This window comes from Athene noctua, chromosome 18 (assembly GCF_965140245.1).
Source record: "Athene noctua chromosome 18, bAthNoc1.hap1.1, whole genome shotgun sequence".
NCBI classification, from domain to species: Eukaryota; Metazoa; Chordata; class Aves; order Strigiformes; family Strigidae; genus Athene; species Athene noctua.
Genome location: NC_134054.1, coordinates 9379311 through 9401368, shown reverse-complemented (window position 1 = coordinate 9401368; position 22058 = coordinate 9379311). Strand labels below are relative to the sequence as shown.

The 22058-nt window shown below is 42.4% G+C and overlaps 1 protein-coding gene across 1 annotated transcript in view; it reads right to left on the bottom strand.

Annotated features, from left to right (window-relative positions):
* Nucleotides 1-4536: 4536 nt before the first annotated feature.
* Nucleotides 4537-22058, bottom strand: part of HLF (HLF transcription factor, PAR bZIP family member) — a 37229-nt gene continuing 19707 nt past the window's right edge. Inside the window, exons 3-4 of the mRNA XM_074921786.1 lie at nucleotides 11806-12026; nucleotides 4537-8725 (exon numbers count right to left, since the gene is read on the bottom strand). Coding sequence (XP_074777887.1) covers nucleotides 8510-8725; nucleotides 11806-12026 — 437 coding nt within the window. The 3' untranslated portion in view covers nucleotides 4537-8509. The remainder of the gene's footprint in view (nucleotides 8726-11805; nucleotides 12027-22058) is intronic.

The window sequence follows — 22058 nt, the reverse complement described above, 5'->3', positions numbered from 1 at the left end:
CTTGGGTGCCCAAGAGCTTGTGAGGGCCGGGGCTGTGCCCGGCGAAGGGGATGCCTCGGGGAGGGGCACTGGCACCCCCCGCCCCGTGTGCGGGTCCCGGGGTTCAGGATGTCTCTGAGGTGCCAGGAGCGATGCGAAGCCTCGGCTGCGTTGGAGCTCGGGTCTCTGACGCCTTCACAGCCTTCCCCCAGCAAGGAGCGCTTGCAACACCATCAGTGACACCCTGGTGTAGATGCCAGGGATCCAAAACGTGTTCTTTGCACCTCATAAAGATGTGTCTGGTTTCTGTCTCCTGGGCTTGAGGAAGGGGATGAGGAGGAAAAGCTAGTCCTGGGCGTTGAGTCCAGGCTGGTGCAGCTTTCACCAGGCAACGCCTGAGCAGCTTGGTGCTGGAAAAAGATCTGCACCAAACTGAGCTGGAATTGAGTGGCTGAAAGCGTCCGTCCGTCCCCAGCTCAGTCTGGAACCGGGGACAGACTCTGGCTGGGACAGGAGCTGGCCTTGCCTCGCTCTGCTTCTCGCTAGGAAGAGCAGGGCCTGGTGACCCGCGCCGAGATGTGCAGCCCCGCAGCGCCTGGCCTGGGCGATGCCACGTGGGCTGTTCCTGGAGGCGGTTTTTATAGCTGTGGTACCATGTGTTGGGTCCTTACGCTGCCAGGCAGGGGCAGGATGGGGGATTTTCAGGCCCTGAGGCGTGGCTGTGGTGGGGCCGTGGTCCTGGGGGCTCCAGAGGGCACCCAGCTCCGGCCAGTTAAAAATGCAATTAAAAGTCACCTTGATTGAGCTGGGGCTGGGTTCTGGGTTGGCACAGGCGTGTGTGTATAAAACTATGTTTAGGTATAAATACGTATCTATAAAAATATATCAGTATACATAGTTTTACAGATACCTACATACTTATTGGAAAGTTTTATCACCATAACCCCTATTGCAGACTTAAAATAGTTTATGTATTATATTAAAATGCTACTAACTCTGCGATATCAATAATTCTTAAATTGCATATGTACATATACACAGTATGTGTATGCTAATGAATAGCTCATTGAATGTGAAAACCTTTTGTCAGAGATATTAGCATATATAAAACTCACAAACATCTCCAAAAGCATGGGTTATATATTATTTGTTATATACTTTATATAAAAAATATAATAAAAAGCTGCTAAATATACACCTATAGAGGAACACCTAACCCATTACACATGTACACTGTGTGCTTATAGTGATTTTTATCTTATAGGGGGACTTGGTGCCTGATGACATTTGGTTCCTGTGTGCCCGGGGCTCAGGATAGCACTGGGCACGATGCACAGCCCCAGGAATTTGGTGTTTTTCTTTGCTATAGGCATGAGGACACACCACTGCTGAGAAAAGGTGTTATAAAAATATATTTTGTGTATTATTTCCAGTATTTTTATACCACTAAAATCTATTTTCTATATAGAAATATAAAATAGTTTAAAAATATGCTGCTAAATATGCTTTCTAAAAACTTAATTATTAAATTTATAGCTATTTATATATATATATATGCACATGCACAGGAGCTCTGTGTGTCTGTTATTTACAAGGACAATTTTTACATACTCTATAATGTATATTAAAGACCTTTACAGCAAAAAATGATATAATTATGAATAAATATGAACCTAGATTATTAAAGTCTATATCTTTTATAGAATTATCTATAAATGAAAATATAATTTAACTTCTCTCTGTACAGTAACAGTATAGTTTCCATCTGTACAACAGTGTACTGATGTACAGAGACACAGGGTTACAGCTCTCTGGACACACGTGTATTATGGCAGAGCTGTTCTGTGCATGTCATATAGCATGTAGTGTAAAACCAGACCTTTATAACAATAACATCTACTTATATAAGCCTATATTAATTAGTAAATTGTGATAGATATGTGAAATATAAAAAATAATTATATAGACAGAGAGTGTGACACCAGCACATGTGCACACAGAAGCAGAGTCAAGGGCTGCGTGTGTGTGTATGTGTATTATAGCAAATATATTTTATGCATATGTAACATATAGCAAAACCAGATCTTTATATCAATATGTGTGCATGTATATACAGAAAGCCATATTAATTAAGTAAATGCTGTTAAATATGCACTATGGAAGTATTACTGGGTTTATATCTATATCGAGCCATGTGTGTACAGGTACACAGACACAGGTGAGTGTGTGCATGAGAACAAATACACTTGGTGTCTCATATAACATCTGTGAAAACCCAAATCTTCATAATAATAAAATTATATATTTTTAAACACATACAAAACAGAAAAGTTTTTAAAAATATAGCTAAATATGGTGTATTAAACCATAATTTTTTAACCTTTATCTAATGTACATTATTTTACATGTGTCTGTGAGTGAGAGTGTCTGTAAAAAGAGATCCTTTATTTTAAAAAATACCGTTCCTGGGTATGTATACACACACATACATGCACGTGAGAGACCCAGAGTAACAGTAGAGTGTTTCTCTGTTATTAAAACAGGTATTTGGTGCATAATATATACTATATATTTAAACCTAGACCTTTATATGTTAGCCAAGAATATTTTTATATGCATCTTCATATTAAAACCCCCAACTCATTAAAATTGTTACATATGCTATATAGAAATAAATTATTAAATTCCTCTATGACTAGACAGACACAGGGATGGTGAGACTAAGAGGATTTGCCTCTGTGTGTGTGTGTATGCGAGCACTTACGCATGTGTCTGTGTTATAGTATGTTTAAAATGGGCCTTTATAGCAATAAAATATATAATTATAGACAGATAAATATGAACCTAGATTATTAAATTCTGTTGACTATGCTGTATGAAAATATAATTGAATTTCTATCTGTACATACAACAGTATAGGTATAGAGATACAGGGCTATAGCTATAGAGACATGTCTGAGTGGAGGTGTGTTTTGACAAATCTGGGCTGTAAGACAGAACTTCTCTCATAAAAAGACCTTTATAACAAATATAAAAATCTAACACTAAAAGAAATTTTTTAAAAATGTGTATTATAAAGCTATATTCAATTAGTAAATTCTGATGTCCTGTGTGAAATGCAATGCTGTCTATACAGAGAGCGAGCGCTACGAGGCTGTGTGGCTGCACGCAGCGGGGGGAGGCAGGCAAGCGCCTCTGTGCGTGTGTTTGGCTCTTAGAATACGTTTATTTTGTGCATCACTTATACAGTAAAACCAGGCCTTTAGAGCAATAACATCTGTGTGTATATAAAAAAAAGATATGATGTCATATTAATAAATATTTCTAAATACATGTTATGGAAGTATAATTAGCTGCTCTGTAACTGCATGGCTGTACAGACTAGCGAGTGCTCCGTGTGCACATGGAGACACACAGGGGTGTCAGCATGACTACAATCTGTGTCTCATTTAAACTATACCTTCACACTAAGAAAATCTACTTCAGAAGTTATTTTTATATATAAAATTAATTCTGCTAAGTGTGGCATATGAGAATATAATCTTAAAACTTTTATATAAATTTTTAAATATTAAAGTATATCCCTTTGTATAGAGATACATGAAAAAAACTGAGTGCATGCACACACAGGGGGGCTGAGCAAGAATGTGTCTGTTACTAAAACATGTATTTTGTGCATAATACATTCTCTGTATTAAAATGCAGCCCTTTATATATGTGTATGATGTCTCCATCTGTATCTCACAGAGTGCAGGAGAAGAGCACAGGCACATGCACACACATACGTGTGTATGCACACACGTGTGCAGGTTTTTTTGCACATTTGTGCATACATGTGTTACAGCAAATATACTTTAAGTATAACATATATAATAAATCCAGGCCTTTTTATCAATGACCTCTATGTCTGCCAATGTCTACAGGTACATATTAGCTACATGTGTACACAGTTTAGTGCCCGACTCGGATAGTGTTAGTGCTAAGTTACACTGATTGGCTCTCACTCGCTCTGTGTATTGTGATGTATGTATCTAAAAGCATCTAGTATATAGTATCTATTAATACTAAATATAATGATTAAAATCAGTTATTTTGTATACTAGAACAAAAAAAACCCCACGACCTTAATATGCAGCATTTTTATGACTTACTCTGTGCACTAATACACATTCACCTCATGATCTCGGTGTAGCTGTTGTAATGATGCAATGTAGCTTGCACTGTATCATTTATTATTAGATATAAGTAAGTAAAATGTTTTATTAGCATAGTAAATAGCATTAAAGTTCCTACAGTTAGAAGTGTACGCTCTATGCTGACTCCACCTCTGCTGTGCTCACACCCAGCAGCTACCTCCGGCAGCCGGGCTGCTGCTGCCCTCTGGGGCGGGCTGGGGGCCCTTCCCACCCCCGTTACCCGGGGTCTGTCCCCTGCCTGGGCCGGAGGCTGCGGGCACTCACAGAGCAGCGTTAGTGGGGAGAAAAGTACAAATATCCCCCCCCGACCCTCCCAAAAGCCTTCAGCCCAAGTTCTGACACACCAAAGCAAGCACACGGGTGAGAGAAGAAAAATTGAAAAGTTTATTAAACATTAAGAATAACAGACAAAAAAAAAAAAAAGATTGGGGTTGAACAGCATACAGGATGCAATCCATTTCACGTCATACAGTTAATTTGATCTTATTTGTTAAACTTGTACTTAAACAGATGCTGTCTTGTGGTGTTGCCAGAAATACGATGGTTGATCGCTTGTAAGTTTTGATACACTGTTTTTCTTTTCTTCACATAAAAAAAAGTCAACAAAATAAAAATAAACTGCACAGCTCTATTGTAAATTACATGCAAAAATAGTTTTAAAGCAATAATTGGGGTTATTACAAACCCACAGAGGCAAGATATTCAAATGGCAGGGGTCCTTCGGGGCTGAACCCATCCCACTGACCCCTGCAGGCGCGGGCAGCGTTTGTGCTGGGCTCTGTACAGAGTCAAGCACGACACCGTGCTCAGGCACCTCCTTTCATTTTGAATTTCTCGCTTTTGTGGATTCAAGTCAGAACTTTATTTCCACGGTGCTAGGTTTAGTGACCTCAGCACTGTTCAAAAGGAAAAAAAAAAAAAAATCCCCCCATCCATGCTTCCTCTGCTATGGGCTTTCCCACGGAGAGCCCCAAGGTGCTCATATTCACAAATACATCTCAAATTCCATTTATTTTTAGAGGGTGTTCTTTTTTAAAAAGAAAGAATTCACTTCCAAGTTTCAGCAAAAACAACAAAAGAAGACGAGCATTTTACCAATGCTTATGGTTTAATAGAGGTCAGTAAATTATTTAGACCCGCTATTAATTATTCTGCAAATATATATATTTGTTTTTATAAAATTACAATTTCATATACCTACAAGCTCCTTCAAGAGCAACAAAGCCATCAGTGGTGTGGTGAGCCCAGCTCAGCTGTCCCTGGGAACTGAAAATGAGCTGAACTCATTTATTTGTTATCGTTACTTTGGGGAGACAACCTGGTTAGAGAACCTGCTTGTTTTTTCCCCCGAGTTTTAGCCCACATACTTTTTTTCTTCTCTCTTTTTTTAAGGGTGGGCTTTTTGGAGCAGCCACAGTCCCCAATCCCAGGGTAAGTCAGTCCCCGAGGCTCCTTGGGCTGTCCTCACCCCCTTGGCAGGTGCCAAATGCTTAATAAATAGATCTGTGATAGCCAGCCTACAAAAACTACCACCTCCCACCCCTTCCTTGCCCAAAGAAACCAAGTAATTGTCTTCCAAGCTACCTCCTACATTTTAAAAAAAGTTCTGCGGTGACAATGCACCCGAGGGGGGGCTCCCGCTCGGCAGGTGCCAGCTGATCTCACACACCCCACTCCTGCGCTTCCCGCGTCACCCAGGGCTGGCCCCGGGGAGGGCAGGCCAACTGGTGCAATTTGCTACGCTGCTGCTCAGAGTGTCTCCCCGGCAGCGCCTGGCTGAGCCCTGCCACACTCACGCTTCTTCCAAACGAAAAAAAATAGTTGATTTGATAGTGGCTCCAGCAGGCACAGCGACTTGTGCCAAACACTGTCAGACTCAGCTCTCCACCCATGCATCCAGCGGCTTACGCTGACCTTTAGAAAATAACTTAACTATGCTTTAAACTTTGCTGCAGCACACGGAAATTCAATTTGCTGAATAAATGGTCCACAGGCAAGCACTGCACGTTAAGGGACGCTGACAAGTCGGGTATGTTTGAGGAGAAATACTGGAAAAAAATGCCATTGATGCGAGGGTATTTTGAATGCTGCACAAAACGCTGAGTCCTTTGTAACAATCTCCTGAAGCATGATTAATGATTTAATGGAATGAACAACATTTTTGTAATATGAAAATAATGTCAAATCACTTAGAAATCTGTGAGCAAGACACGTAGCACCATATTTTCCTCACGTTAATAACCGTATGGAGTACATACAACTGCATACGTGAACAGAGCTTTTTATAAAAAAAATTTCAGCTGGAAACCGATTCTAGCAGCAGCAGCAGATTAGAAATGACTATGAGTTATTCTGTGTTATATATTATTTTTCTGCCTTTACAAAATTATTGTATTATCCAATCAACAGTTGACTAAAATCCATGTTGTGCTTTGTCCCTATTAAACAGTTTCTTTACGTGTTTCTGAAGGAAAAAAATAAAGTGTCTCTTTTTCAGTAATATGGAATATCTCGGAAAGCCATATTACTTCCATAAAAATTTAATTTAAAGCACAGAACACGCTGGTATGCCAGTGGTAGGCTTAAAATATTAAAGATTTTTAAAAAAAAAACAACCAACCAACAAACCCCTAAGCATTTCCTTTCTGTACAATAATGGAGAATATATATCTTTGCTATATATTTTAAACATGGAATAGCTTTTTCTTTTTGCTATATATATGTCTTTCAAAATACATTGTCAGTATTTGTACTTGAAAAATACTGTACAAAACAAACATACTATAATTATTCTGTATAAACTTTATACATTTTATAATATCTATCCTTTTGGTCTATAGTAAACACTTAGATTGATTGGATTAACCACAGTATATGACAACACCATCCCCTTCTGAAATACACCAGTGTCTCTTACATTCATTTTTCAGAAGTCCACTTTATATTAGAACATACGTGTTCAAAAGCAAATAGAGAGTTTAAAACAATAAAGTTCAGAACCATCAGTTCATGTCACACTCAAAACAACAACCACTAGGAAAAATGGGCTTTGCAAACCAGTGACTTCTTCTAACTGAATAAAAGTGATTTTTTAAAACAGCAAGATATAATCCACAGAAAATATATTACAAAACATGGGAAAAAAAACCAACTGAATTTAGGTATTTATTTAATTTTTAATCACAAAATGGAACTTGAAGAAATGCATAACTAACTGAAAACAGAAAAGCCCCTCTGATTTCAACATCGGATCTGATTTGATACTATTAATTTTGTTCTCATTTCAACTAATTATCCTGCTTCTTATACATGCGCTCCCCGTAGCAGGGACAGAATTAGCATGCTCACGTTAATGTGTCTTTTACTTTTTAACTTTTCATTAAAGACATTAAAACTCCTGTTGGGTAGGGAAACCATCCTACGTCCACTAGGAACATCCGGGCAGCATGCGCGCTAGCGTACAATAGGATTATTGCTTCAGGTACAGACAGTGCAAAATACACACTCTGTGCTCTATCGATAGTACTCCTACTACCTGGGGTCTGTGGAAATGAAAGGAACCTTAATAGCTACAGAGAAGCCATTATGGGATCTATAATGATATAGCTAACTCAGTCTAACAGCACTTTAAATTTGAAGACAATTATCACCAAAACTTAAAATACAACAAAAGCAATCTATAAATTAATATTTCTGCAGTGTAGTACTAAATTATTATTTGTGCATTTTATTAGCGTGTTAACTTTTCTGATTAGACATACTTAACAATAGCTTGTTACTCTCGAAAAAACTGAGATCTACTTTTTTTTCTTTTTTCTTTTTTTTTTTTTTCCTTTTTTTATAATTTATACTGGGATCTTTCCAAGTAAATCAGGAGGATGGAACTGGTTACAATAACATAAAAACCCTACTCTGAAGCAGCACTGAAAAAATATAATAAAAAGCTTACTATGGCGGTTCTCATCAGTCCAGGTAAAAATGTGGCACCCTTCGAAGAGGGCTTCATAAAAATGGGAAGTGCTGAGATGCGTGCGCACGCACACACACACACGCACATGCACACACACAAGCACACACACAGATACAGACGTGTGAACACACATGTGCACACATACGTAGGTACACGCATACGCAAACAACAACAACAACAAAAAAAACGTTAAGTCAGTTTTGTTTCTGCTTCTGGTAAAGTGCTGAAGACAGAAAGGTTGGTTTGGGCGTGGTGCTATCAAACAGGAAACACATTGTCCATCTATTCAAATGCCAACCTGCAACCGAAAAAAAAAAAAAGAAAAAGAAAAAAGAAAAAAAAAACCCACTCCTCCCCCTTGAATTTACAGGGGGCCGTGTCGAGCTTCGTACTTCGCAAGGACGTTCTTGCATTTGCCCAGCTCTTTCCGTAGGTCGGCCACCTCCTGGCGGAGAGCAGAGTTCTCCTTCTCCAGGAAGGAGGCGCGGATGGCGATCTGGTTCTCCTTCAGCCGGCGGGCATCCCGCGAGCGCTTAGCGGCCATGTTGTTCTTTCTACGCCTTGCCCAGTATTTGTCATCCTGCTCATTAAACACAAAAAGAAACAACGAAGATATTAGATTCCAGTAAACTGAGCAGCCACCAGGATGTGCTCTTAGCCACAGCCTCCGGACCGGGGAGGACTTGCCTCCGCAGCCTTTGCTCGCCTGGCAAGCCAGGACAGAGCCAGGCACTGCTGGGACAGCAGTTACAGATTTACGTGGCGTAACGCACCCAGGGAGCACAGATGCTTGTGCATGTTTCTGTCAAAATGTTTACGGTAACCCCTCATCCTCTTGACTGTGAATTCCTCCAAGGAGAAACACAGCAATACTCTGGTGGTACAATTCATCTCCCATCTACGCTGACCTAGTTAGCACATCCACCTTCGCACGGGGTGACTCACTCTCTACCGATTGCTGGAGCAGTGCTAATTACTTCTTGGATGTCCCTGCTCCTCTTCTTTGCCAGCCAACACCTGGTTCACTCCCTCTGTGGTATAATCCACTTCCTCTACCATTCAGCTCTCTTCCTCTGCTCAGAGCTCTTGCTCTGCACAGCCCCAAAGCGCTCCCCTTCGCACCCTGGAACAGCGAGTCACTGGAAGAGGATCCCTTGGCACAACAATGGTGGCTGCTCTGGTACCATCCACAAAGAGATTAGTACAATAGGCTCTGACCGTGGAAAAAAAACAGCACTTGCCAGAAAAAGGCCCGCTAACCTCTGAAGTTTCATAAACTAACACATTCCCAAGGTGTTATCCCTAAAGACTGGCCTCTAGGAGATCACCTTACTGCATCAGTGCATCAAAGGCTCTAAGTAACTATTTAATTTTACCTGATTTTTCAACTCCTCCAGTGAAGTGGCCTTAAGTGAAACAGCAGCTTCAATGTTGCTTTGAAATGTAATAAAGTTCTAGAAATTTGGAACAACTCAGTAAATACAAAGAGGGCAGAATCTCTTGTGAAAGGCAAAATTCAGTCCCTGCAGAGCAAGAGGGATGCAGCCATTCACCCCTCAAGTTGCCTGGCCCGGTCATACAGCTCAAACTCCCTCTCCCAAGTCATCCCCACGTCAGAGGTTTACACTCGCCCGTGTGGCTCTCTCGTGTCAACCAGCACAGCAGCACATGCACAGGGGCACAGGAGCCATGTGCCCCGCGTGCACTGCACAGACCCCCCCAGCGCTCCCCTCTCTGTCAGCCTGACACCGGGGCAAATGCTGCTGCTCCGCGGCTTCTCCTGCTGCTTGCACAAGGCAAAGTGAGAGCAAAACAACTGCTAGAAGTGCTCTAGAACTGCTTTATAGTAGTTTTGCCTAACAAGGTGTGCAGCAGTGTTGATCTGAAGCCAGCGTATCTCTAAATTGCCTTCACCTGTACTTAGATGGGACCCCCGAAAATCCTCTAAAAACAAGCACGCAGCAAAAAACGATGACCCAAATCTTGTTATAATTTCCCATCTCATTCCACTCCATAAAAATCAGCTTTAAGCAATTTATTAGTGTGCCACCTAGGCTTCATCCCTCTTTATTTTAACAAATTGCTATGGCAAATCCCTTAATCCAAGCCTGAAAGAGGTAAGGCTGGCATTTCAACATCACATGCAACCCAGAGACGATTGACTGGTCTAATCTGCTTACCCTCCCCCAGAACTCAACAGCCGGTCCACATGCCAGGGCAGAAGCAGCACTTGGGTCAAGCACTCTGAAATGAGTCAAGGGCAACTGATGGGATGATCTCAGGGAAAGGAGAGACCTTGAACTTCTAGTTCAGGCTGAAAACTTATGTGCCCCACTGCTGCATGCAAGACACTGGTATTTTCCACGTCTGGCATGGAGTAGTCCAACTGCACCTTTGGTAGAAGTTTGCTTTGATGAACAAGGATACCTTGGAAACAGCACAAGATGATGAATGGCACTAAGGAGCAAACTCCAGCCTCCTTACACGCACACAGCCATTCCTGTACCCAACACCTCTCTTTAGGCAGACCTCTCAGCACTGCGATCCCAGCAGAGCATCCTTGGTAGTAAGATTTGCCCACATAAGTAACGGTGTGGTGCAAATAAACCTTCCGAAACGAAAGCTGAGGATGCTACAAAGGGACAGCAACACACCACCTGAACACTAATGGAATTGTCATTTCTGTACTTTTAACTGCACAACAGTATCCTCAAGGATAAAAATAGTGAATAGCATCAGCGTCTTTCCCTAATGCTACCACTGGTGTAAACACATGGCATCCCAGTCTCTTTGCTCGTGCAGCCAGGGATTCCCACCAACTCCAACAGGCTTTCAGTCTGTGTCTTGGCGGAGCAGCAGCAATAGTAGAATGAAGTTCTGCACTGACTACCTCTGATAAAAAAGAATCACTTGGAAATCACATACTGGGAATAGAACTTTGCAAATAATGACAACTTTCACAGTTGTTTGATAAGATGAATCAGTTCATCAATTTGTTCTGCTCTCTTCATGCTATTTCGTCTTCACATCTCAGAAGCAGTGCTCTTTCTTTACAAATACTGTATTATTATTATATACTTAAAATATTGTATTAAAATACACTTCTCAGCAGAATAATTTTGTTCAGTTTTCCTACAACTAGTGTAGATTCTTTCACCTAGAATAGTAGTGTTTACTATAGTGTTCCTGTTCATTATTAAACACAGAGCTAAAGCAACCGCCAAACAAGACACAATACTTCATTCTCTCATTATTAGGGATCTCTATGGACCCTGTAAGAGATGGATTCTTCCTTGAAGAATTCACAATCTATGCTGATGAGACAGGCAGAGGATGGATGAAAAGGAAACATGCTCAGACTGTTTCGTAAGTGGGAAATATGGGACAAAGTAAGCTGTTCCAAGGTCACACAGGAAGTTTATGGCATACAGAGGAAATGCATATTGATCTCATGAATTGCAACTGTTGCATAACTAACATGGTACATCCTTCCCTCAGTCTTGTTCACAACCATCAAGAGTTTTATTCTACAACAAAGTCGTATTTAGACTGGCAGATTTACCTTACATGAGAAAACAGATTCATGCTCCAAACCTATTATCTCAGAGAGTAACTGTCATAGAGTCCGTAGGAACAACATTGTCACCAGTTCCAATTTACCTTCAGGTCATCTGGAATGAAGACTTTGCGAGCTTTCTTAATCATCGGTTGTGGTTTCAGCTCTTCTTCAGAGAATTTGCGCTTGCGAGGGTCAAACATCTCCTGGCCAGGAATACTGGAAAGAGCAAGATCTGCAGGGTCAGGTTCGTAGCCAACAGGAACTTGGATAGTCTCAGGATCAATGGGACTTGGTGTGTTTCGGTTTGCTGGCAAAATCTGACCTACAGAAATAAAGGATAAATTCATCTATGTATGTTAGAAGAAATTATGTTAATAATATCACTGAACGCAGATTTTAGAAAATCTCTAAATACTTCACAAACAATAATTCTTCAAGCTTTCACTGCAAATTTGGTATCTACTCCTGCCAAATATTAGATTGTCCACTTCATAGGGTGCATATTCAGACCCAGACATGCTCACACCATTATTTTCAGAATTGGTTCCTAAATCTGGTTGCTGATCTTGGATGCCCACATAAGATCACTGAATCCAGCACTGAGTTGCACTAGACTGCCGGCAGAAGATACATTGCTCCAACCCATGCCACTTCATTAAGATCACATCCTCAGGAACAAATCAGAACTACTGTCATTTAGGTCCAATTTATCCCCCACACCATAATCTTTCCCAGTTTCCTCATACACTGATTTCTTCATATATACCTTTGAGGGTACGTTTAGTTTACAGTCAAGCGATGTATAGTACAATGTCTCATGAAAATTTATTTTCAAATTGTGCTGAAGCTCTCCACTAAGGAGTCTGCTGTTTTCTATGATATCTTACTGGTGATATTCTAAAAGACAGTGAAGAAAAGTAGCAACATGAAAGGCTATAATGACTACTTAAAATGCTCTGCAAAACTGAAAGAACACTTATTTATGCTATATTGCTCTTTTATGTTACATAAAATGTAATGAAAAGGAGGCTATCCACAGAAAACAATGACATCCCCCCAATTTTCTTTTTTAATCTTAAGACACAGACTTCAAGATCCTACAGCAGCAATTCAGGCACCATTCCCACTAAAAATCCAATTTAATATCTCAACTAAAGGTTCCAAAAATAGGATCCTAAAGTCAGCTGCCTAAACATTGACTATCCCCAGGGGCAGAATTTTCAGGAGTTTTCACATGCCTCAGAAATACAAGCCTCACAGACTTCAGAGGGAGGACTTCTGATTGAAGCAAATGTTCTTTTAGAATTCTGTCTCTTAGCTAATTCACTTTGACTTTAGAGGTACGATGGCTTTCACAAGAACTACACAAACATCCTGTGACTGCATAATATTTCCACATTTGTGCCCTCATCTGCAGTATTTAAGGTGTAAAACGGTAAACATTAAATGTCATTTCTAATTTCAAACCAAGGCCGGTGTCGACAATGTATTTTTGATTTTAATCTAGATGGTCACGGCAACTATCTTGAAACTACGTAGAAAACAGAGCAGGGAATTTCACTGTGCAAACCAGGGCTTGCTAACACAGAGCTTCTCTTTTGTAACTTCTATTTTAAAACAGCACTGATAAAATCAGCTTCCAGGAAAGGCTAGTAAGGGCCTGGGAGAAAAGGAGGATCAAAGTTTTTAAAATGTGTATACATCTACAGGAGTGGGAGCGAGAAGAAAGGATCCCTCTCCCCGCGCTGGACCAACAGCAGAGCGCTTGCTCCTCCCTCCTCTGCCCCAGCCCCGGCCTGGCGCTGCCAAGACCGGAGCGCGGTGCGAGCGCTGGACGTTTCCTGCGGTGCCTCGTTAATAAAATCAGAAACCACGGCCGGCCCGGCTGCCGGCCACAGCGGCGGTGGGCAGCGGCAGGAGGGCAGGCAGGCAGGAGGGCAGGCAGGAGGGCAGGCAGGCTGGAGGGCAGGCGGGCAGGCAGGAGGCAGGCAGGCAAGAGGGCAGGCAGGCAAGAGGGCAGGCAGGCAAGAGGGCAGGCAGGCAGGAGGGCAGGCAGGCAGGAGGGCAGGCAGGCAGGAGGCAGGCAGGCAGGAGGGCAGGCAGGCAGGAGGCAGGCAGGCAGGAGGGCAGGCAGGAGCAGGAGGTGGGCAGGAGCAGAGGCGGCCGCTCTCCCAGCGCTGCCCGCCCGGGGGCGCGCCCGGCCGCCGCCTGTCCGGCCCCGCGACGTGGGTCGGGTCGGGTCGGGAGCCGTTCCCCTGCCCCCGCCCGCGTGTTCCGGGCGGCGGAGGGAGCGGAATGGCGGGGGAAGGCCCGCGGGGAGGGCAGAGCCCGCCGCGGGGAGGGCAGAGCCCGCCCGGCCTTGCCTGCGCCGCGGGCGCTCACAGGCCCCGCAGAGAGCCGCCACGAACCCGTGGACTTCAAACGCGTCTGTGCCTGGAGGGGTGTGGGGGAAACCCTGGCTAGGAAACGTTCTAAAGCCAGCCCCAAGGCCTTCTTGTAGCCTTGCTTTAGCTGGCTGGCTAATCTCATTTCAGATATATGGGCTGGCAGAAACAGGCTTATTTAAAGGATTAAATGCAGGAAAGCTTCCTTTGATGTGTGTATGCTTGTACCAGAGCAGCCGGGCAGTTTTTAATGCAAATATATAGCCATACACATGTACAAATCTTGTAAATTCTGTAATACAGGTAAAAATGAAGCAAGACACTAGCTCTGACTACTTTTATAATATTTCTGGTAAGCAGGCAGGGTGTTTCTAAAAGTCAAGCGGATTGTGAAATCTGCCCCAGCTTTCTAATTGCCCTAAACAAAAGAGCCTGTATTTAAATATTGCTGAAGTTCTAGATCCACAGTATCAGTTTACATATCATTTATCTATAATGTGTCTTTGTAACCTTTGGCCTCAAGGTAATGTAAGTTGGTAACCACTGGCCTCAAGAAATATGACAGTATCTTTCTGGAAAAGGAAAGGGCAAAAATGCTCCTTTTAAACATGGGAAATTGAGGCACCACATCTTACCAATGCAATAGCAAAATAAAGGAGAGTGATGCATCTCCAAAGTGATCTAGAAGAACCTACAGCAACCAAGATCCCCCTTGTTCCCTACACGCACACATTTCACTCCCCACGGCCTAAGAACCTCTCGCTACAGACCTGGTCCTTCAGCAAATACAAGATATCCCAGGTGCCAATGCAAAGCTCATTCAAGGTGAATGCTATTCACTAATGCAAAGCCTGAGCAAATCATGCACACAGCTAAATATTATCACCTAGGAGCCTGAAGACTACTGCCCTGTAAGATATTCCTACCCGCACACAGCACGCACACCTCCGCCAGTCCACACGGGCTGACTCTCCATCCCGTCACACTCTAAATGATCAGGAACTCCACTGAGAACAACAGGGTTAATAAGGGTGTCTGAAACCCCAGGCAGAAGAACCAGTATTTCCTTGTCCAGCATTTTACGTTAGGCAACTCCTGGCACTTGGTATCTTTTTATTTATTCTATCAAGTTTTGCCAATAATACAAGCCAGGAACCTGTCTTCGTTAGTCTACTGGCTCGTGGCCATTCCATCTATGTGGGGCTGGAACTCGTCGTAACCCAAGACGACAGCGTGGGCTGTGCTGGACTTGGCACTGCAGGAGTACAGTACGTGGCCTCACGTTACACTGCTCTCCAAGCTCCTCTCCCCGTGTGTGCATGGCACTTTAGCTGTGCATCCTTCTGCCAAATTTGTTCAGGGTGTTATTTTTATGCACTAAATTCCTCGCAATCAGAGGTAGGTCAAATAAGCACAGCAATCTGAACGTCATGTGCCCAGCAGCCGACTAATCCTCACATCAGCAAGCTCCACAGCTGTCACAACATCCAGAGAAAGAGCTGGTTGGAGGCTGTGATGCACAAGGAATCAGCCAAGGAGGAAGCCTACACCAGCAGCCGCCAAGGCCGGGCGAAGGTAAAGCACCTCGCTGCTCAGCATGGAAGCCAGATGCCTTTGTTGCCAGTCCCTGTATTATTTAAACGCTCTGCGTTCACAACAGCGGCCAAATTTTCGCAACAGTGAAGTGGTTGGACTGTTTAATGTGCTTAGCTTTGTTCTCAATGGGGGCTGACGATTGCCAAGTGTTTTGGAAAGAACTTAGCCCCTCTATTTAAGTTGCTGAAATGAGAACTCTTGAGCATTAAGCTCTTTGGGAAATCCAGCTGCAGAACTCCACGGTGGTGGTGGATGCAAGCTGGGAACAATGGTTAATGGAAACTTCCCCTCATGCCACCCCAGTGATGTGTCTCAACCATGGCCTGGAGAGACCATGACTATGTCAACACCGGCCTTTTGTCTGGAGACTTTCCCACTCGCAGAGCTCCACTCAAGCGACACGGGGTATGCCAGGACAGACACAGCTCCAGGTGTCCCCCGGCAAAGGAATTGGCTACGGCTGCCCCGACATCTCGCCTTCACTAATGTTCTTGGTGTTGCTCCGGCAGATATTAGCAACAGCAGAAAATTTTCCAGAAAGAAGGATTTGAAAGAAAGTTGGCCAAACCCTTTCAGTCCTCCTCCTCCTCCCAGCAGAGACTGCCAGTGAGGAAGTCCAACATAATGGCAATATTTCCAGCGTGCTTCCTTGTTCAAAGAGAAATGGACTGAGGCCATTCACTTGTGTCATCTAGGTCAGCAAACGGCTGGTAAAAAAAATAGCAGCTTTAATTGCTTGCAATAATTAAAATTCACATTTCAAAAGTACAGTAGCATTTTTATACTCTTATAAAAGCAAAATGCTGATCTGCTATCGTGGGGAGCTCAATCACCGTATCCTGACTCCTAATTTCCCCCTTTTGAAACATCCCACCTACCAGCTGTGCCCGGGAGAGTTAAGACGGAAATAACCTCTTCAACTGCACCACTGCTTGACAGACTTCTTATTTGTATTGCAAGAGATCCCCGGTGAATTATGTGGAACTCAATTCTGAATCATTCAACTCCACAGAAATGTGCCTGATTTTCAGAAAATCTCCCTTCTCGAAGCCCTTCCACACTTTTCATCAGCTCAACAGCTGGCTGGAGAAGAGCAATGAGAAAAAAGAGAGTGGAAATATTCTAATCAAAATATTTTCCTCTATTTTTTACAGATATGTTGGAGGGAAAGAGGAGTTTCCCCTTTAATATATTAGCAGCCCAGAGATAATAAATGTATTTGCTAATAATTTTTCCTTATATAAACTAAAGGAACTTTGGGTATGTCAGTCAGACTATACAGTAGGGCAGTTAAATTGACAGATAATCCTCACCCAGAGCTGCTCCAGAGAACCCCACTGCTCAGCCAATATGTTTTCCAAATCGTCTATCCGATTGGCAGCTGGCCAGCTATTTGGGATAGTTCTTACTCCAAATCACAGCCTGTCCCAGACTAATCTGTCATCTATTTTGGCATTAACCCCTTCCGCCTCTAGGAAAAATCATCTCAGTGCAGAACACAAGGCAGTGTGCAGGAATTGAGACAGGCAAAAATCCCCACAGGCAGTAAAGTAAAAGCAGTATTTTGGAGGTCAAGATTTATCTAAGGACAGTATCATGTCAGACTATAATGCCTCACTTACAATATTACAAGCATCATAATTTCCCTACTATTAGGATTTTACTGTCTTTCAGAAACCGAAACAATTACATGACTAGCAAGACCATAATCTATACTACAGCACTGAAGGGAATGACAAGCCACACTGTATGATCTTCCAGCCCTCACATGGCAGGACAAAACCAGCCCCACTCTGCCTGGGGGTGAAGATGACAATTCAGCCCCGGGCATATTTATTTATGCAGTTATTACAGGCGCTTTATTTTCTTCCAAAGCAACAGGAGATTAGTGTATTTTGACCAGTGCTCCAACCTGGCACAGACACTCCTTTATTTCTTATCTTACACAGACTTGATTCTGTTGAACATGGGGTGACTGCAAACACTTCCTGAGGAAACAAGGATCTTAATCCAATGCAACTACAACATTCGCTGCTCTTAATACACACTAAAAGACTGGCACATAAAAGTGTTTTTAGAACATCTACTTTTTAAAGATATTAGCAGTGTTTACAAACCTTGTGCATTTAATTATAAGAGAATCGTCATTTCCCCTCTCAGCATTGTGTGCCTCCCGCTCTGGGCCTCTACAGTATTATTACAGGCAGGACTGGTAGTCTTATTAAGATTGTCTGACACTTCCCATTAAGAGGATGCTGCCTTTAGTTCCTTAAACCTTTGCCAGATTTCAACCATTCTGTTTGGATTTGTGTGCGCCAATTATGTTTCTGCCAAAATGGGTCTACAGTTTCCCGAAAAAGGTTCAGCAAAAATACTTTTGTTTTGAACCTGTTAAAAATTTCTGGCAAACTTTTCACTGAACTGTGCTAGTGGCCTGTGCACTGGAAGAGAGGGCAGCTCCTGGATCAATGGTTTTGCCCTTCTGTTTGCCTTCTTAAAATCTATTGCGCATGCTAAGGCTGGGTGGGAAAGGGGCAATTTCAGTAAGTGATTAGGACTCAAAGCTGATAAGGAGGCAAGGAGGTGAGGAGGCAAGGATGAGGGAAACTAGTAGCCAAAGAAGAGAGCGGGAGAGCCTGGAAGAGGAAAGCTGCTTCAGCAAAGGCTGGGATGAATGCGTTCAGTAGAAGAGCATCGTTGAAGGGAAACAGGGCAGGAGAGGGCCAGTGCTGATGGTACAAACATTGCTCCAGATTCCTGCATCCCACAGATCCTCTTCTATCAGCAAATAGTGAATTGCACTGGCAAAGCGCCCTGTCCCCCTTCAGCTCCTTACAGCAAGAGTAAGTTGTCATCTTCTACTCAATCTAAGTGGCAGCATGCTGTGGGGTGCTTTTGGGTCCATTCCTACTCATTTCCAATCTGCCTGTTGTAGGGGGTGGCACATGAGAAAATTCAGGTTGTCTTTTCAATCTGTTTTTAAAATAAAATGCAAGAGTTGTTTTAAGAAGCACAGTCATGGTTGCAACAATCTTCAAAGTTGCAATGATCTTTAAAGTTTCAATCACATACTGTTTTTTTCAGATTCTTTCCTCACTTGTTTCACCCATTCTGATTTACCCAAATTAACCCATACATTATTTGCCATAAATTATTCCAACCCCCTGCAGAGATACAATAAGCAACTTTTCAGGAGTTCCCTGCAGCACTGATGGCTACTGCACCTGTAGACTGCTTTACCAAAGCAATTTTATTCTGCACAAGACCTCCAATGAAAGAAGGGGCAGCACTTCCTTTTTGTAGGTGAAGGACAGAAATACAGACATTTTAAATCAAAAGTATGCAGCCAGCCTCTCAGGTTAGCTAACATTACAGGCATTGTCTGCATTTCAAATCAACTCTCACTGACTTCTGTTGCAGGTTGGGGGCTGTACACTGACCCAAATGAGGGCCACCCAAGGTATCAAATTCCTCACAAAAAAGGAAGCAAACACACAGTGTGACAATCTCACATAATCAAATGACTTGCTCAGAATTCTGCTGAAACACTGTGGCAAAATCCAGTCTCTAGACAAATTCCTTCTGTCCTTACTGCCAGATTTTCCCTTCTCCTCCTGCCATTCCCTGCATCCTCTCACATCTGCAGTAAATGAGGTCAAGATCCAAGATCCTACAGACAACCGCTTCCTTCCTGATACAGCCCTGATTGAACCCAGAGCTGCTCTGACCTCTGCATTCAAAAAAGGAAAAGGGAAAACGGGGATATAATGTAATTAAGGCCTGCGTCTCTAAGCAGACAAGGGAGGGGGGTTTGCTATCTGAAGCTGCACACGTGGCCTTTGGTCGAGTGTTTGCAGGCTTTTGAGGGCTTGACTTTGCAACTCCCACATGTGGTTATCATAACACACATGTAATATGCTATGCCTGCTCTGCCAGTAACATTCTCCCCTTCAAGGGCAATAAACAAACAAATATGAGGCACCACCAGGTAAAATTTTCCACTGTCTACTGGACTTAAGACTCTACTCTTCTGCAAGATCTACTTAGCTCAATAAGGCCCCATCTCTGAAAGCTACGAGGAAATCAAACTTCTGTTCCCTCCCAAACCAGCCTCTGCAAGACACCTGAAAGTAGTTGTCCCTGTTCTGAACATGCCCTTGCAGAAGTGCTACACACAGAACCAGAGGGTTTGATCCTGCACAGGGATTTTCAAGTTCCTGAAAAGCCTGAAGTCCACAGCCCTCTTAAATATCTTTCTGATGTTCCATAGGGTGCTGCTTTCCTTACAAGGTGGCATTCAGTGGGGACAGGGCCTGAAGGGAAGCTGCAGGGAAGAAGGTTCAGACTGGGCTTTTTTATTTACACTTGATTTAGAAGCACATTTCACTTCAAGGTGCTGATATTCTCTCTGGTGCATTGGAGCTTCGTGACATCCTTTGGCCTATCTGTGTATATTTTCATTAATTGGCAATTCACATATAGTAAGGTTTCTCAAAAAGTATAATCCTTTATTTTCTTAAGGGAAAGGTTCCAGAGAAGGATCAGAATTGTTAACCTGTTCGGAAGGAGACAAAAAAAAAAATCTGGTTTTCCTTCCTTGGACAATTACATACCCAGATTTAAGAAAACAATCTCAAACAGTAGATTTTAGATAGAGCCCTTGCTTTAGATAACAGCCTTGTATGGCATCCATAAACATGCCCTCACATGGAATACCACTCAAAACAAAGACAACTCTTGTCCTCAAGATGCGTTCGTGCCACTGCCAATGTGCTCTGCAAGACTCCAGACCAAGTAAGTTCCTCTCACATTGTTCTATTTATTTGGCTAATGAACATCCAGGACAGCACGCTCTCAGTCAGTAAACAGGTCTTGCAAAAAGCCATCGTGTAATCCTGAAAGCATATGCCACCCATGACTCATGTATCTATTACCCAGTTCTGGTACCCAAGCCCATCTTGCTTGGGTGTGTTATCAAAACACAGCCAAGTGAGATTTCAAATGGCGTGGAAAAGCCACGTGAAACAGGTACATTTCCTCTAACTCCCAATCAGTAGCTCATGGCAAGCCTGAGAGACAGACAACAGATGCTATCAGCTGCTCTCTGAATATATCCCTGAAGAAAAAGGGGTCACTGGGCAGAGTTACAGGAACCTGCAAATCTCGTGTTCTCTTTTGATCTGTTCTGTACGCACAAATCTGAACTATCTGTTGCGGCAGATTTTTATTTTTACTTTTTCACATTTTTTTGTTCACTAAAATGAAGTATACTCTTTATGTGACAAAACTAAACTGATGCTTTATAGAGTGTGATTTGTATAAAATAATCACATTTTAAGAAGTAGAGATGCCAGAATTGGGACACACTGTTCCCATAACCTTCTAAGTAAGACTTTGTACATTTTCTTTTCTCTTTGCCTTAAATTAGTACCCTCTAATATGTTTTGGAAAAAAAAAAGAAACCAGCAAAACCTGAAAACTTGTATTTGGTTTGTTACAGCCCAATAACCACAGAGGTCTAATTTGCTTTTACATACTAGTTTTATTCCCAGTGAGCACACACAAAGAGAGCACAACGGTTTGTAGTTGTATCTTTTCCTCTATTGACATATTTATCTTCATTTATAAATTATTCATTTATAAAAAAATGCATCAGTTTCTGTAGTCTGAAAAATGGGTCAGAGGAGGAAAGGAACACGTAACCATGGCTTAGGGAAAATTCCAGGAGAACAGACTGTTGCATACAGACATTACCCATGTGTCCATAACTACTTCTTTACAGCTGCTGCATAATACAGGTTTTTGAGGCATATCACACACAGACAAAAACTGGGAACTTCTTCAAAATGCAAGTCTGATTAAAAGAAACTACGACACTGAACACTGGACAAGACATTCTTATAAATTCACTTCTAAACGTGAGAGTCATCTAGCACCAGAAAATGGCAAGAAACTACTACACTGAGAAGTCTCAAAAACCAAACTAGTGCCTGCAGAGATTTCTGCACCTAAGAACAGCTGTCACATTCTTATAAAAAGACGAAGGCAAGCAAAAATTCTTAGGGAAAAGTGACCAGAAAAAGCAACACATACCAAAATCTTTAAGTTATTATCTTTTAAAAATAATAGCGGCAAAAAAGATTGGCAATGGAATATTCCTTGAAGAAATCCTGGGATCCTAATACTTATTTTGCTTCTTGTGACCTCTGCAAACTGTCCATAGCCCTGAACTGAGGCTCTGGTCACACTACATATGCATGTTCTGAATACAACAGATATACAGAACCTGTGAAGATTCTAAACTATACCAGAAATGAAATGAAAATGCCCCATGACACAAAAGTCAAACCTTCCATTTATTGAGCAGTGCATTT